The sequence below is a fragment of the Dendroctonus ponderosae genome, unplaced genomic scaffold, assembly GCF_020466585.1.
Source record: "Dendroctonus ponderosae isolate FM_Combo_2020 unplaced genomic scaffold, Dpon_F_20191213v2 Dpon_F_20191213_8, whole genome shotgun sequence".
Taxonomy (NCBI): domain Eukaryota; kingdom Metazoa; phylum Arthropoda; class Insecta; order Coleoptera; family Curculionidae; genus Dendroctonus; species Dendroctonus ponderosae.
Genome location: NW_026019016.1, coordinates 1,118,401 through 1,134,515, shown reverse-complemented (window position 1 = coordinate 1,134,515; position 16,115 = coordinate 1,118,401). Strand labels below are relative to the sequence as shown.

Here is a 16,115-nt window from a genome sequence, read left to right as displayed (position 1 = left end):
AGTCGATTTCCTTTCTGTTTATTGTAGAATTTTGTGCTACTCAGAATGCCATAGATTTTCGGTTTCAGGGGAAAGAACTGACGGAAATCTCTTTTCGATTAATTCATTAATTTCCACTGTAATGCGTCAAGTGAGTGGAAGCGGAAAGATTAATAATAGCGGGTTATTTCAGGCATTTCCTAGCTTTTGGTTTTTCTTGGTGCTGTTTCTCTCAATTTATTACTAAACCCATTAATAACGTCTGTATAAATTGCTGAATTTTTCGGGCTTTAAGATGGTGGTGAAAAAAATTGTTTACCCAGAACGTTTCTCAAGTAGGACCGGCTTGCATCTTCAGAGGTAGTAAAGCCACATGTGGCCTAACTTTCGCTACCTAGTTACTTTTAGTCAGTGCCAATGCCAAATATCTACAAACAATTAAAATTATGCGTCTGAATGTTAGTCAACCAGACGCTTTTGAGTAATTTTCAATTACTTTATAGGGCAACTGCAATTAGCTAATGCAGTTGATATTTCATACACATAACTCCTTACTGGACATACGGGCATTAAGTAATGAAAGCAATGAATCCAAACGTGAAGAAGCGCTGCAAAGAAAAATTGAATTTCGCTAATTATAACCAGAACTTTTGCCCATTATTTTCATTTTTCTTGTAAGTTCAGCTAGGAGAAACACCGAAGTTTGCAGCGCTTAATTAAACGTAATTTTTGCCTGCTGAAAACACTAATGGCCGATGCGAGTCTAGACAATTCTTCGACAAATACTAATTAAGAATGCTCAATTTTTACAGTAAATTTTCATTAAACAAGCGAGTGGAAAATATTATTTTTGCCAATTAAAACAGTTGGGTTTGTTTGCGGACCCGTACACCTTTCGGAGCTTCGAACAAAACGCAATTTTCAGTTAAACCTAAACAGCAATATAGCGTGAAAACGGAGACCAATGGAATGGCCGCTTTTGTTAAATTAGTGGCAGGAAATGTTCGAAACAGTCAGGAAATAGCAGGTAAATTAATTTTTCATAAACCACAAAAAATTCCTCACGCTATTAACAAAAACGTAAAGCAGTCACTTGATTCAACAAACAAGCATTCTAAAAATAGGCTGCGTTATACATTTAAACGCTGAAAATAAAATGATACATTAAGAAAACGTTAAAGCAATGAAACAGGTTTTTGGAAGATCTGCTAAAAAAACCCTTTCCGGTTACTTACTCACAAGACCGTCATTTAAAAGGGCTGAAGAGCCGTTTTGCTATTGTGGCCCTCCATAAGGGATTTCGCCACTGTTCCAGATCCGATTGTTTTAGGATTCCGAACACAATAAATTACCGCAAGTTGAAATATGCAAAAGCGGCATTGTTTCCTGGATGTAACATGGACAGCCTTTTGGAAATTGAGCTGACGGAATTTCCAGAATAAATGGCACATAATCTGCCCGATTATTTCCAGACAGACGAATTCTCGTCATCAGAGCATTACTGTTCTACCACGTGCAAGGATCAAGTCGTATCGTATTGCAATCTTGAACCATGGGATTAGCACTGTTTTGCAAAACTTCAGAAATAATTACAGTATTTTATTTATTTAAAAAACTGTTATTTCTTCTGAGTCTTTAGTCGTCTGTTTATCCTGAGCCATTCGACAGATGTTTTTTGCGGCCGGTTTCATTTTTCGCACGAAATTCACTTAAACCTTTTTTCTTATTTGTGAATGAATTTTTACGACTATGTAGTAGAAAAATCATCGATTTGTCTTCAAAATGTGAACCTGGCTATCTTAGTTTGGCCGCTTTATTTATTTTTATTATCAAATGTTGATTTGCTTCTTTAATCCATTTTACCTTTTTTATATTTTGCACTGTTAGCTCTAATTCCCTCTGATTTTTGGATAATTTTTCCAAATTAGGACTCTATCAAGTGGTGTTTCATTAGTTCAGTTTTAATTTTCTATTAACGAATAAAAATGGTATTCCGGCTGTGTTTCGAATTTTCGTTTTCTTTGGATATTAATTGCAAAAGTTCGAATTTATTCCAGTTTTATTACATTCGAATGATGCCGTCAAGGACTCGACAAACTGGTTCTTACGCTCTTAATTCTTATTCTGTCAAAAAATAGTTATCCGCAAAAATCCTGAGAAAACTCGAAAAATTCGTGTTTTATTTGTTTAATTGTGTGGCTTGTTTAGTCTTTCTATTCTATAAAAATTGTGAAACACACCGACTGATATCAAAGAAGGTTCTCGCGACTGAAAAAAACGCCCTTGTTCATTGGAATGTGATCGAAAAACGTTCGAATCGCCCGTAAATAGCCCATATAAAAAATGCTAAAGCATCAATCAAAATCACTTCGTGTCCAGGACAAAATCAAGGAAAATCTATGGGAATGAGAAGCGAACGGAACAAACTGTTGATTTCCGTTCGAGGGAAAATCTTCCTGAAATTCGATGATTGAAAAAATTATTTACACAACATGAACTTAAAGAACCACAAAAATGGCAAAGATACGAATCTATTGATAATTTAAACATTATTAGTTCAAAGTATTTAAGCAGATAGAAAAAAAAAACATTAAGTTTAATGCAAATCTGTCTTCGAAATGGGGAAAAATGCAGTTGAATATGAAAGAAACAAATCATGAATATAGAACTTTTTGCGGTTTGAAAAAACCCCAACTTGCTCAGTGCAATATGGTCCAAAAATGTTTAAATCGTCCGTAAAAAACTCTTAAAAACAATGATAAACTGAAAACATCTTCCTGGTAATCGACGTTTGCGCTTAACAATGAATTAGACTTTAAAAAATCGAAAAAAAAAGACTATGAACTTTCGAAATATCGTCGGAAATGGCAAAAGTGGACAGTGATCTATTCTCAATTTTGAAATAATTGATTAAATAAAAATTGACCAATGGAAAATATAATCAATAAGAAAAATCGAGTGAGGAAGAAACTATTTAAAAAAACATTCAATATCGTCTAATTGGGAAACATACAGTTGAATATGAAAAAAAGGTTTAGCAAATTAATTCTAAAAACTAAATAAGAAATAATAAATACGTGGACAAAAATAAACGCTCCATTGGTGGATTCAGCAGCTCAAAACACGTGAAAAATTAATACTTTAAAACAAAATTGAATGAAGTCGTACAGTCCAATTTAATGTGTTTTGCACTCGTTTTTTGCGCATAGCTATTTTTTAACGACACGTTTTTTTCATATAAAATCAATGGGAACTCGAGGTGCCTTTAGGCACGTGATAAATCGATTTTAAACGAAAAATTCCTTTTTACGCAGAGTTTTTAGAGCCTATAGAATAGAGGTTTACCGGGCAGAAAGTCTAGTGCATGGAAAGAATTAAATAGACAACAGTAAAATAGATATTAGGCTGTTTGAACGAGAAATTTGAACAGAACCCTGAAGATGCAAACCGCTCGTGCTTGTGAAACGTCAGAAAGAATATTTTCCACCACGGTTTAAAGCCTGAAAAACTGCCCAGCTTCAAGCATTGGGCCGCAAAAGCCCAACTTTTTCACCCTATAATTGTAAAGACCCGATTTTTCCTACTCAAACAAATCCTCTTCTATTAAATGATAACAAAGGAGCCGAAAGAAACATAAAACTATCTGGGAAAAAGATCACGAAACTATTTCTATCTGTCGAAATTAGTACATTATTTTCAGTCGCTACTTCGTTTCAAATGTCCCAGCCTGGAAAGCCTGATAAATAGGTGCCGATATATCTTCTATTCCTATTAAAAAGAAATGAAACTTGAAAGGAGCCTTTGCACCGAGCCCTTTAATAAGCATTTACAGGGCGTGTTTCAGTCCCGAAAAGCCAGGATATATTTTTCGTTTATTTGTACTCAACAATCCAACATCAATCTTCATTGCAACTAATGAACAAAGTAATTGCTTTCCGCTTTTCCAAATGCCCTTAATTTGTCTTTCGATCATGCCACCAGACGTTTTGTTTCCGGTTTCCAGCTCCGCAGGAGATTCTTTTGAATATTTAAAGTTCAGCAGGGAATAAAACCGGCCGAAACGTGTCACAGGAGATGCCGCCTGGATTCTGGACTGTATTGTTTACTTAGGGGGCAAAAGGAGAAATCTATGTATTAGCCTGGAAAAAATCCTTGAAAGAACTATTTAAATACTTTAGTTTTATTCATAGAAACTGTAATTTCAGGTGGTGCAGGAGTACGAAAGGGCGGTTATCTTCCGTCTGGGGCGTTTGCTTTCTGGAGGAGCCAAGGGACCAGGTAAGACAATTCCAGGCAAAATATCATAAAATATCAATAAAATGTTTTAATTGAAAGATAAGTTGTTTCATAGTGGGTTTATTCAACACCGTCTACTCTCTGGATAAATTATTCGGAAAATCCTCTGATGAACATGAAAGTGATAACGCCAAGTGTTTTATGTGGAAGTTGGGCGAAATTAATAACCGTTGCTGTCGCAAAAGTGAAAAGACCCAGACAGTTTACAAACACACGGGAAAATTAATAGTTTGCCTTAAGTAAGTTCCTGATTATCATCGTCAAGCATACAAAGATGATTAGCTGATTTAATCGCATTTTGTGTTGAACTAAGAGCGACTGTGGAATTGGAAAAGTTTTCAAAGTGTGCTCCAGATTAGATTGATCGTGTTTGATAAAAGCGCGATGTTGATTAAAGTGTTTTGAAGATGGAAACCGGTTTAAAATCGCGTTGAAATCCGGTTGAATTGAAGCTGGTTGTAGTCGATATTCTTGACAAACTGAATTCGATCAAAATGTTTCGAATTCTATTGGAGGTTGTTTGTAAGGAAGCGAGGAGTTTTGTGAAAAACTCAATTTACGATTGAAAGGCTTTTCAGGTTGGTGGTTCGAAAGGATAGAGAATTTTGACCCATTTTCGGTTTGATCGGCCACAATATTTAATCGAGTGTCGAACTAACCATGCAACTTCCATTTTTGGCAGCAAGACTTGAAATATTTCCGATCGGTTTAGGGTTTTGCTCAAAAAGTCCCATTCTCCCAAAATACCTCAAATTCCACACCGACTTCTAGACAAAATTATTTTTAACCCTATATATCCGATTTATTATGGACAAACACCCTGATAAGTTCCAAGGTTCGAAAACAATCCATCCAGCTCGAAAAACGTACACTCCAAACAAGTGAAAGCTTCTGCATTATTCAATCTCCTTCACTTGGCTCATTGGAAAGAAAGCAAACTCTCGATTTCCATCAGTGGATCAGTGGCTCAAACACGTATTGATTCTCCCCTTATTGGGCTGAAACTAGGGGTCCATTATCAGTTAGGTGCAAACTGTAAACAACCGGATTCACCCTCGATAATTAACTCGCGGCAATCGTTCGATTCTTGCCCTGTTCAGTCTGAAGAGCTTTTGCTTATCGGGTTACCCAGAAAGTTCCAATTTAGCCTCGATGATGCCCTTATCAAATGGAACTGGGCTGCCAATGTTCTTGATGCGGCAAAATCAACAAAGCTTGATGGGGATTTCATCAAGAGCTTCTTGAAAATTATTCTGGACTTAACTGACAAAATCGAAAATTGAGGAACATTGGGTTTTTCGTGACCCGAACGCGGAAGCTTAAGCGTGTTATTCTACTGTTGGGTTTTTCCGTAAAGTTTCTCCGGTCGCCCTTAAGGACTGTTGAATGCCATTAAAGTTTGTTCTAAACTGAAAGCTTCGGACCCAAACTCATTAAGCATACGCCAGAAAATACTTTGTTTGCCTTCACGCGGCTACGGGGGCTGAATTGCGCAATATTTACCAGGTTGGATGGTATTAAAATAACGGATAGTTTCCAGGAAAGTTGTGTGCACTTGGTAGGAAAAAGTGTAATTTGTAGTCGATAATTTGGGGTAATGGACGTGGATTCCGGTCAGGACGATGAACCGAAATATATTGACTTTTATTCCACTGGGTTGAAACCAGGTGGTCTAAAAGGGAGATTTGATTTAAAATATTGTTCTACATTTAGTTTGAAAAAAAAAGTTATTTTGAGTTTCGCTGCTAAAATGCACAGGGTTTTATGAAAAAAATAAAAACCGTTGTATTCTGCGAGAAAATTACCATGCGATATTTTCCAGAAAAAAATAGAAGACTCCAGAATACTGTTTAGGTGCACATTGAATAGGAAACAAAGGCTTTTTTATTTTTTGTTGAAATGCACAGTTTTTATTCAAAAAAATTAAAACGTTTATTCTGCGAGAAAATTCGCGTAATACTTAGAATTTGATGCTTTGCAGACAAATTTCTGCAAAAGAATATTTTTTATCGATAAAATGTACAGTTTTTGATTTAAAAAATTCTAATGGTCTCAGAAATAAACCCAATATTTAACGTTTGATCCCTTGCAGAAAAAAAAAAAAAACCATTGGTTTTTCTGCAAACAAAAATTATTTTCTGATTCCACACTAAGTTGGGCAGAAAAAAACGTTTTTTTGCAGAAATACACCGTTTTTGATTAAAATTTAAAAAATTAAAGCGTTGCATTTTGCTACATTCAGCTTCTAAAAAATATCTTTCTAGTGTTTCTGTTTTTGGTTACAAAAACAATAAAAACCGGTGTTTTGCCCGGAAAAATTACATCTTTAATAACAGTAGAAACTTTCAAGACAAAAAAGCAGATCTTTCAATGGCTCTTCGGAAAATTAACATTATTTTTCAAATCTACATTTAGTTGAGAAGAAAAAAGCTCTTTTGAGTTTTTCTGCTAAAATGTACAGTTTTTGATTGAAAAAGTAAAAGCAATTGTATTCTCCTGGAAAATTATCGAAGTATTTAACATTTGAGAACTTCCGGGAAAAACACAGTTTACCGCAAATGTTTTTCTCCAAAAAAATTATATTCTTTATTTCTACATTCAGATTTTAATCAAAAAGCTATTTGCAGTTTTGTTTTTCAGTTAATTCTACTCAAGTAGACAGTTTTTGATTAAAACATTAAAAATTGATTAAAATTTTGCTTTGCTGCGCCAAAATCAAAGCACGCCAAAGGTTTCCCAACAAATAAAATTGATTTTTCAATCCTTTAATCAATATGGATGAAAAAACTATTTTTACTGTTCCTGTTAAAATGTTGAGAAAATGTTCACCGAGAAAATTGCCGCAATATTTTGCATCTCATATTTTCCATCAACAGCAACAGACTTCGTCCAAGTTTTTTCTGCAAATTAATATTATTTTTCGTTTTCACATTCAGTTGGGAACAAAAAATTGTATGTGAGTTTTTGTGCTAAAATGGACAGTTTTTGATTAAAAAAATGAAAACCGTTGTTTTCTGCGGGAACATTACCTCAATTCAATATTTGATAATTTCCATAAAATAAAATCAGTGCACGCCAATGGTTTGTCTGCAACCGTAAATTATTTTTCAATTCTACATTAAAATTTCACGAAAAAGTTTMTCTTTGTTTTACTGCTAAAAGGCACAGTTTTTCATTGAAAAAAATGTAATCGYCGTATTGTCTGAGAAAATTACCCAATGTTTAGCGTTGATAATTTAATGCAAAAAAATGGTTTGTCGGGAATTAAAAATTATTCATCAATTCTACATTTAGCCGAGAAGAAAACAGCTCTTTTGAGTTTTTCTGCTAAAATGTACCTAGAGTTTGGGATGTAAAAAAGAAAAGTCATCATATTCTCCTGGAAAACTACCGCAATATTTTACATTTGAGAAATAAAAAAAAGCAGTACACGCCAATGGTTTTTCTGCAAACAAAAATTATTATTCAATTCTACTTTTAATTAACTAAAAGGCACAGTTTTTGAATTTTCAAAAATAAAAATTTTTCCCTGAAAATTACCTAATATTTGCCACAAATCTACTGGGACTTTGTGGCCTTGTTTCCAAGTAGGAGGAGACGAAAAGACACACGTAAAAAGCATAAAAAAACTCGACTATTACATTTCACTTCTCAAGTTTAATAAAGAAAAAAAAAATAGTTCTGAAGAAAATCAATCGCATATTTTTTTAATCTCCTTATTTCCTTCCAGGCATTTTCTTCATCCTTCCCTGCATTGATGCCTACGCAAGAGTGGATCTTCGCACCCGAACTTACGACATTCCACCACAAGAGGTGAGTGATTTTAAACTTTCAACAGGCAAAACTCCGAAAACATGGAAATATACAGGGTGGTCATCTTCATTTTAACTAACTACCAAGTTAAATGTCGGTGCAAAATTCTATGCATCAACAGTCGAAAGAAAAGCGTATTTAAACATGGAAATTGTATGGCCCTTATAAAGGCCCAAATATATTCTTGTGCGTGTTGTTGCAAATATACCGGGCTTTAAAATAGTCGAAAAATCCCACTTAGTTTTCTACATCTACATGACCAGCATTTTTTTCATTTTCTGATGTTTAAGAGTGAAATACCAATCTTCTAAGACCCAACTACCACCATACAAGGTGTTCATAAAAGAAGGGCTCTGCTTTATTCGCAATTTTGATCACTGGCGATTTTTTCCAGGTGCTTACAAAAGACAGTGTAACCGTCTCTGTAGATGCGGTAGTTTACTACCGCGTATCAAACGCTACTGTATCCATTGCAAATGTAGAAAACGCCCATCATTCCACCAGACTACTTGCTCAAACTACCTTGCGCAACATCATGGGTCAGAGGCCCCTTCACGAGATACTCAGTGAACGAGAGAGCATTTCTCAGCACATGAAAGCTCTTCTAGATGAGGCCACCGACTCCTGGGGAATCAACGTGGAAAGAGTTGAAATGTACGTTAAACCCCGCTTTAAAGCTTTAGCTCGATTCGTAACCGAGCAATTTTCTTTTGCAGCAAAGACGTCCGCTTACCAGTCCAACTTCAAAGAGCGATGGCGGCTGAAGCTGAAGCTGCTCGCGAAGCCCGCGCCAAAGTAATTGCAGCTGAGGGCGAGCAGAAGGCGTCCAGGGCTCTTCGGGAGGCTTCGGAAGTGATTGGGGACTCCCCAGCTGCACTCCAGCTGCGCTACTTACAGGTGCGTAGTTTTTTGCATGTTTTACGGTTCTGGGTGTTGTTTTTTTTGTGCCAACCTGTGATCTAAGCTTGCATGTTTTGCAACTGATGCAAATAGTGTATATAGCGAGTTGGGCGAAATTAAGTGATTTAGAGTTTCACCGGATCGCCGATGCGACTGCTTCTGAAGGAAATTTTCTGCTGAAAATGGCATGGAAGCTTCGGGTGGAATTACAAATAGCTCGTTAATGACGGATGGGAGATTATTCGCAGAATATCTTGTTTCATTTCAATTTTTAATGAAAATCGCCGGTTTAATACGATTTTGATCCCAACCCGTATTGAAATTGAGTCTAGTAATGTTTCGCTTGCATGTGAATTAGAATTGATATTTCGCGGTGTTAAAATTGGATTTTTTCGTTTCAACTGCAAATTTTATGGGCAAATGCCGGAAGGCGAACTAGAGACTAGAGATTGCTGTCCATGGGTACAAAATTTCCCAATTAACCCCCATTAGGGCCAGCAAAACCTTTAAAAATCCATTAAAATCCCCATTCAAAACACTTGTTTGGCATCACAATTCTCTCAAGATGGGCCGGATGTCTAATCTATTCCCTCTAGCAAATAAAGAACGCGTTTTAATGGCTTAGCGGCAAAGATTATCCATTAAATCGGGTCTTTGTAAATTAAATGTGGTGGAAGAAAAGTGGTGTGCTTCAACGCTTTAATTGGAAAATGCCACTTGCAGCTAATTTTCCTGCGTTCGGAAATTAAGAAATTTGAATAGTTCTAAAGCATGATGGAAATGGAGTTTTATAATTGAAGCCTGCAGAAAAACATGCATGCGAAACTGCTAGGAATTGTTGCATCTTGATATACAAATAATTAGTTTTTTACTTAAAAATGTAATCTGTGACCTGATTAAACGCCGGGTTGTGTTTCAAAACCACATATGATTCAGTTTAGTAAATATTGTATTGAATGTAATGAAAAATGCTGCAAAAAATCAGTATGACGAAAGGAAATATGATTCCATTGGAATTAGAAAATGTATTTTGGCTGATTAGCCGGTCAACCTGGACTTATATGGAACAATCTGTTTTGTGGATCTGTGCAAAATTTATTCACAAAATCATGATACACTTTTTATGAAATTTCTACAGAGTGAAGACGAATACTTTATGGACATAAGTAATAGTAATCAAGTGCGACTTGACTAAGGGCTCCAAACACTCAACATTGGCTCATATTGTCAATAAAGGAGGTACATTTTCTTGGTTTGCAAACTGCAGTGTTTTCAAACAAAATATATAACAAATCTATAATATTCGAACAGAATCGTTCTTCTAAACTTTCGGGTTTAGGAAGTAAATTTGTATCGAAACTGGGCCTCGAAGGCCCGAGACGGAGTCTAATTTTCAATATTTTTACGCAAAAAAGTTTCTAAAGGCGACAACCTTTTATTTCACACAATTGGACTGGAATTCATGATTTTCTGGTAAATTTTCGCTCTCCCAATGAGAAACTGTTTAAAGAACTGAAAAGTTTCGTCTGCTTAAATATATATTTTTTTATTTATTTTATAACAATTTTTAGGATCCAATTAGACAGGGCGAATCACTTTATGTTAACGAAAATGTGGCATTCGCGAAACAACAACAATTCAAGTTGAAGCCGACATTAAAATGTTTGTTGGGAAACGCTTCGTTTTTTAGATACAGAGTGTAAATATTGGATTTTTAGTCCTTCGCACACAACTTCATATACTGTTTGCATGATGATTAATTTGAATTATTACCGCAAATTTCTTAGAAAAAATGCATACCAAAGAACAGTTTATTAAAAATATCAAGTGTTTTTGACTAAATGTGGCAAAGGAAAATTTTAGTTTTCCCCTGAAAACGCAAACAATTTATTCCTTTTCAATTTTTTCTCAACGCACAGGAAATTAAAAACTTTATTTAGTTATGATTTTTTTCAATAAGTTAAAAACCGTTTTAAGTCACTCAATAGTGAACTTTTGTTTATTTGTTACCACTACTAATAGCTACTTTTTCGCACTCTGGTCCAATTTATTGCACTTGTCAGTGGCGACGATTTTAAGATCTTGCATTGGTTTCCCCCCTCATTTATACGCCACTGGAGACACTTCCATTTGCCTGCAAAAACCAAAGCGCCTATGAGTTCTACACAAAAGAGTTCCATTGGCTTACTGCTGCAAAGTGAACCATTTTCGTGCTAAAATTGCTTTTTATAAAGAATTTTGCTAACCGTTCCCATACTTTTCCAATCATTCAATCTCCATCACTGATCGATTCGATCAGAGTGCGAAAAAGTAGACATAAATAACTGTAACTTGTGCACAAACGCTCATTCTTGGAGTTCGCACGCTTCCAAACATATTCGCAGGAAACCAAAATAAAATTACAAGGCACGGAGGGAAAAATAATTGATCAAAAATTTTTCATAAACATTTAAAACGGCAGGTTTTAAGTGTCTGAGAATGTTCGTGAAAATATACACAAGGTGGACACTTTTGGATAAAAATTGCTAGCGGGCAAATCAACAATTTTTCTAAAACTCCCCCAGACACGGCAACTGTTTGATTTATTTGCCTACATTTTGCAAGCAAAAATTCACAAAATTGGCTTTCAAGGGTTGCCGAAACTGCCCCTAACATGATTTTTTCAACTGCAACTTGTTGTCCTGTGGTGAGCAAACCAGACGAACATCAAACTTTAATGTTTAGTGTTTTTGAGGGTTTTCCTAAATTACAAAGTTTTAAAGTCCTTCGAACCTTGGAGTTCTCCGGACGTTCACATTTGGTCAAAACTTGTGAATCTTTCTAGGCAATCTGAGGTGAAAATAAGAAAATATCAACCCTGAAAATGCAGGAGCTCTGGAAAGTGTTTAGAAATCCCAAATCTATCTGAGGAAACCATGCGTTGTTTGCCCATTTTTGATGTAATAAAAATAGCAAATCCCTCAATTGGTAAAACTCCAGGAAAACTTCACAATGCTCAAAAAACTCCACTAAAACCCAAAATGTTCAGTCAATATCCATTTACGCTTACATTTCCATTACCAGAAAACTGTAGGTCACAGATTACATTTGAAAATCACTGAATTCAAGCGAGTCAATTTAAATGCATCGATCGAAAAGCCTCATCTGAATGGAACTCACTAAAGCGCAACTTCTTTCATTGAATGTTTTTTTTAAGACGCTGAATACAATCTCCACGGAGAAGAACTCCACAATTGTATTCCCACTTCCGATCGACATTCTCTCATATTTTATGAAGAATATGGATCGTAAGGAGTAAAGACCAATTTAGGCAAAGCGATCGTACCGTTTTGTTCGTACCCGAATGATACTTCTTCAGCTCAACCAAAACCACACATCAATCGTGAAGTTGCGGCAGTGTCATGAGGACCAAAAGTATTTTTTTAGAATGTTCTAGTCAATATAAAGTATTTTTAATAGGCTTACTTATCAACGATCTGTGTTAGTCACAAATAGTTTTGTTAGAAGTTTATTTATTGTGATCAAAGTTCAGACGCAGTGATTTTTTGCTGGTCATTTATATTTGAAACAAAAAGGGCCAAATGGCCTGGAAAATACTGCAGGAATGCAGGAATTTTAATGAGAACTTTGCAGTTCCGGCACCAAATGGTGGTGAAAACAGCACTAGGCGGGATTAGGGCACACTTATTAATTTTTCGGCATTTTCTGCACACTTAATTGTCAAGTGTTGGTCATGTTGCGGAAAATCGCTCAAATTAATTTACAGCTGTTGGTAGTTTCTATCTAGTCAAGTTTACCTAAGAAACTGACAAAATGCAGCAATTTACTTCTGCAAGTTGACTCGTAAAGGCATCGTTTTGGCAAAAAATACTAACACAAACCAGATTCGGAGCCTGTTTGTGCTGATATGGCGCAAAAGATGCGGTATGCAGGTAGCATTTTGCTGATTGAGGGATTTAAGCAATGGAAGCTTCTTATTGGGGCTTTCCACGTGAAACAGCAGCAAAACTTAATTAAACCCTTAACAATTAGGTAGCTTAGATAATTGGTACTTGGTAGGCTTTTATGGGTGCGTTTGCCCATCTAGATTTACGCAAATGAATAGTTAAAATTAGCTAGATTTTAGAGTTTAAAAGTTTCAAGTAGAGTTGTTCGAACGTATATATATTCAAAAATACATATATCTCTAGTTGGTAATCCAAAATATATCCTATATATCAGTGTTGATTAAATTACACATAAATGTCTAGCTCATAGGTGTGAAAGAGAGTATTTCTAAAGTTCGGGTAATCAGGTCATTGGTTATATTTTGACCTTAGCGCAAGCAAACTATGAATGTAGGGCATGTCATTGGATTTTAAATGGTGTTTGTTCCTTTCTAGACAATGTCGAAAATTTGCCATGGCAAATTTTCCACGATCGTATTTCCAATCCCGCTCAATTTTGTCACCCCATTCATGAAAGACTTTAAGGGTCTCGATTTGCTTAAGAGCAACGTCGTTAGTGATAAGAACAAAGAGCCGTTGGTTCCTATTGCTCAGTAGCCCTAAATTAGTGCGTAAACCTTCAAAAGGTCTTTTCTACAGTTAAAGGGACACATCTGAGACAAAGACCTTTTCAGTCCACCTTATTATAGGACCAGCAGAAAGTGTCCATTGACTCAGTGAAGATTTTCTGCTGCTGAATGCAGAGTTTTAAGGCCAATAAATGGTAGCTCGTGATTATTGGCCTTAAAATTATTCTCGTTCATGCTGTTTCGTTGCTTAGAAAATTATCAGCAAAATGCTACTCTCTACTCATATGCTGTGAGTGAGTGCAAGCAAATCACTCTAAAAGAAAATGGTGTATTCTGTTGGCTTTTCCTGCTTTTCAAGCGAAAATCTAGAAAGTTTATTCACTGTTCGTGATGTGACCAAATATTCAATTAGATTATCGGTTCAGTTCAGCAAATATTCTCTAATATCGTTAGTCTAAATGTATAAACGAGAAAAGTAAATATATAGTTTCGATATGTGTTTTAATTTCCTATAAAATTATAATATATGGGTATTAAATGTCTCAATGTGAAAATATCCGGTGGAACCTCTAAATAATTATCGCAGAAGATTGGGTGGGTGCAAAAACGTTTTAGTGCTTAAAAATAAAAATCGGCACTTTTCTTAACACTCGGGCAAGTCAGGGGCAATTTAAATGAAAGTGCCCTATATTAAAGAAACGGTCCTTTAAACCCAATAAGTTTTTTAATCACCAAATTCCATCTGATGTCTTCACTCACCTCTTAAAGCTACTCACATTCTTTAAAAGTTTGATGGAATTTATTAAGGAATTCCTCACCCTCATCCGTCTGAAATACATAATTAACGAATAATTTCGGATGGTTTGGGTCTGCATTTTGAACATTGATTGGCGATTTAATTGAGGAGGAGATTATTTAGAGGTTTGACTGAATATAGTTGTTTAAGGCACGATATAAGTCGTAACTAAATCAGTGTTTTCTTCACCTAATGTCTATAAGATTATAAACGAATTTACTGTGTATTTTACAGATGTCTATTGGTGCGCAAAGTGCATTTGATTGATTTTACTGAACATTACGAAGGAAAAAACACTCAGCTGGAAATTTGATCAGTTACCTTTTCGTTGGGGCTCATCTAAAATTTATTGCAATCTACTCAAGATGTATGTGCGCCTTTTTTTCTATTTGTCTGGGCATTAAATATTCAATTCTCAAGCCGACTGAGCGGTTTAGTCACTTTTTTGGTCTCCTTATGCTGGATTTACATCAAATACAGACTGTGCACCATGGTACTTTTATAAACATACTATTCAGCACCTTTTGTATAAGTGTACACATTTGAAGTTCATTAAATCATCTAAAAGAGTAACTAGTTTGCATTGGCGGCAGAAACCCACTCTTAATTAAGGTTTGATAGCGCAAAAAAGTGTATTATACACCTAACACCTATGATTTTCAAATAGTCCGCACATTTCGATGTTTTCAATCTGCACTTAGATCTCTAACGTGTGTGCTTATGCTTGCAAGTGAATTGTTCATGTGCAAAAGTGTGCAAACTATTCAGACTTATCAAAGTTCGCTAAAGTAAGCTTTTAGTGTAACGTCGGTTTGGTAAGTAGCTTTATTTACTTATGGAACAAACAGGGACTTAGTTCCTCATCGATAAGTGTGCATTTTTGTCCAAATTGACTAGTTTCAGCCTCGCTTCGTCAAATCGAATTTTTCCTACTAAATGGACAAACATTTTCACTTTACTTTTCCACAGACCCTGAACACTATTTCAGCGGAGAAGAATTCGACAATTGTGTTTCCGCTTCCGATTGACATGCTCACCTACTTCGTGAAGGCTAAAGAGGCAGCCACAGCCAATGCCAATGCAAATTCAATGTATGGAAATAAAGAATGAAGAGAAATGAGAAAAGAAGAATAACGAATGGAAATAAAGTAGCATTTTAACTAAATTATACTATTTAGATTTGCGTTTATTTCTGAACACTTAAAACAAGTTTTGTTATTCCTGACGTTTCGAAAGCACGAGTGGCTTGCATTTTCAGAGGTGATTGCTGCGCCGGCCACGGCTGCAAAGACTCACTCTTTTGATAACGCGCAATTTCCATTATTCTTGTTGTTTCTTTCATCATCAAGAGGAACTGGCTTGCTGCCTATGCATTAATTAAAGGAGAAATGTACTTGGTATTTTACTTACTAATTTTATCTCATCTTTGCGCTTGAATAGTTAAGTTTTCAGTAGATTTAGACCAGTGGTAGCTTCAACAATTAATTTTAAGTCTTTTTTTAATTTTCTTCTAACTCTATATGAAGGGGTTTCTGTGCACCAGTTTTCAAATGTTTCTTCGCAATAATTAGATTTAAAAAAATTCAGGAAATTAAATAACTAATTACACTACAATCAAGACTTTGGCAACTAAAGCACTGATTTTCTCGAATAAAACAACTTTGTGTATAGTACTGGTGAGTTTTTCGGTGTTTTAGGCCGTCGTGGAAGTCCGAAAAAATTGCAAAGTTTTTTGTCAYTTTTTATGCAAATTATATCAACCTCTTGCACTTAAACCAAAAAAAATGTAAATGTGTGATTAAAGTCAATTATTGG

The 16,115-nt window shown here is 35.4% G+C and overlaps 1 protein-coding gene across 5 annotated transcripts in view; it reads left to right on the top strand.

The window, feature by feature from the left end:
* LOC109544862 (band 7 protein AGAP004871) overlaps positions 1–16,115 on the top strand; it is a 26,913-nt gene extending 10,798 nt beyond the window's left edge. For 3 of the 5 annotated variants that reach the window (XM_019915244.2, XM_048668960.1, XM_019915247.2), the window contains 5 exons: positions 4,185–4,257; positions 8,006–8,088; positions 8,483–8,742; positions 8,805–8,985; positions 13,371–14,869. In XM_019915244.2, coding sequence (XP_019770803.1) covers positions 4,185–4,257; positions 8,006–8,088; positions 8,483–8,742; positions 8,805–8,985; positions 13,371–13,532 — 759 coding nt within the window. In that variant the 3' untranslated portion in view covers positions 13,533–14,869. Of the gene's footprint in view, positions 1–4,184; positions 4,258–8,005; positions 8,089–8,482; positions 8,743–8,804; positions 8,986–12,184; positions 14,870–15,269 lie in introns of those variants that run through there. The other 2 variants (XM_019915245.2, XM_019915246.2) reach the window with 2 other exon arrangements.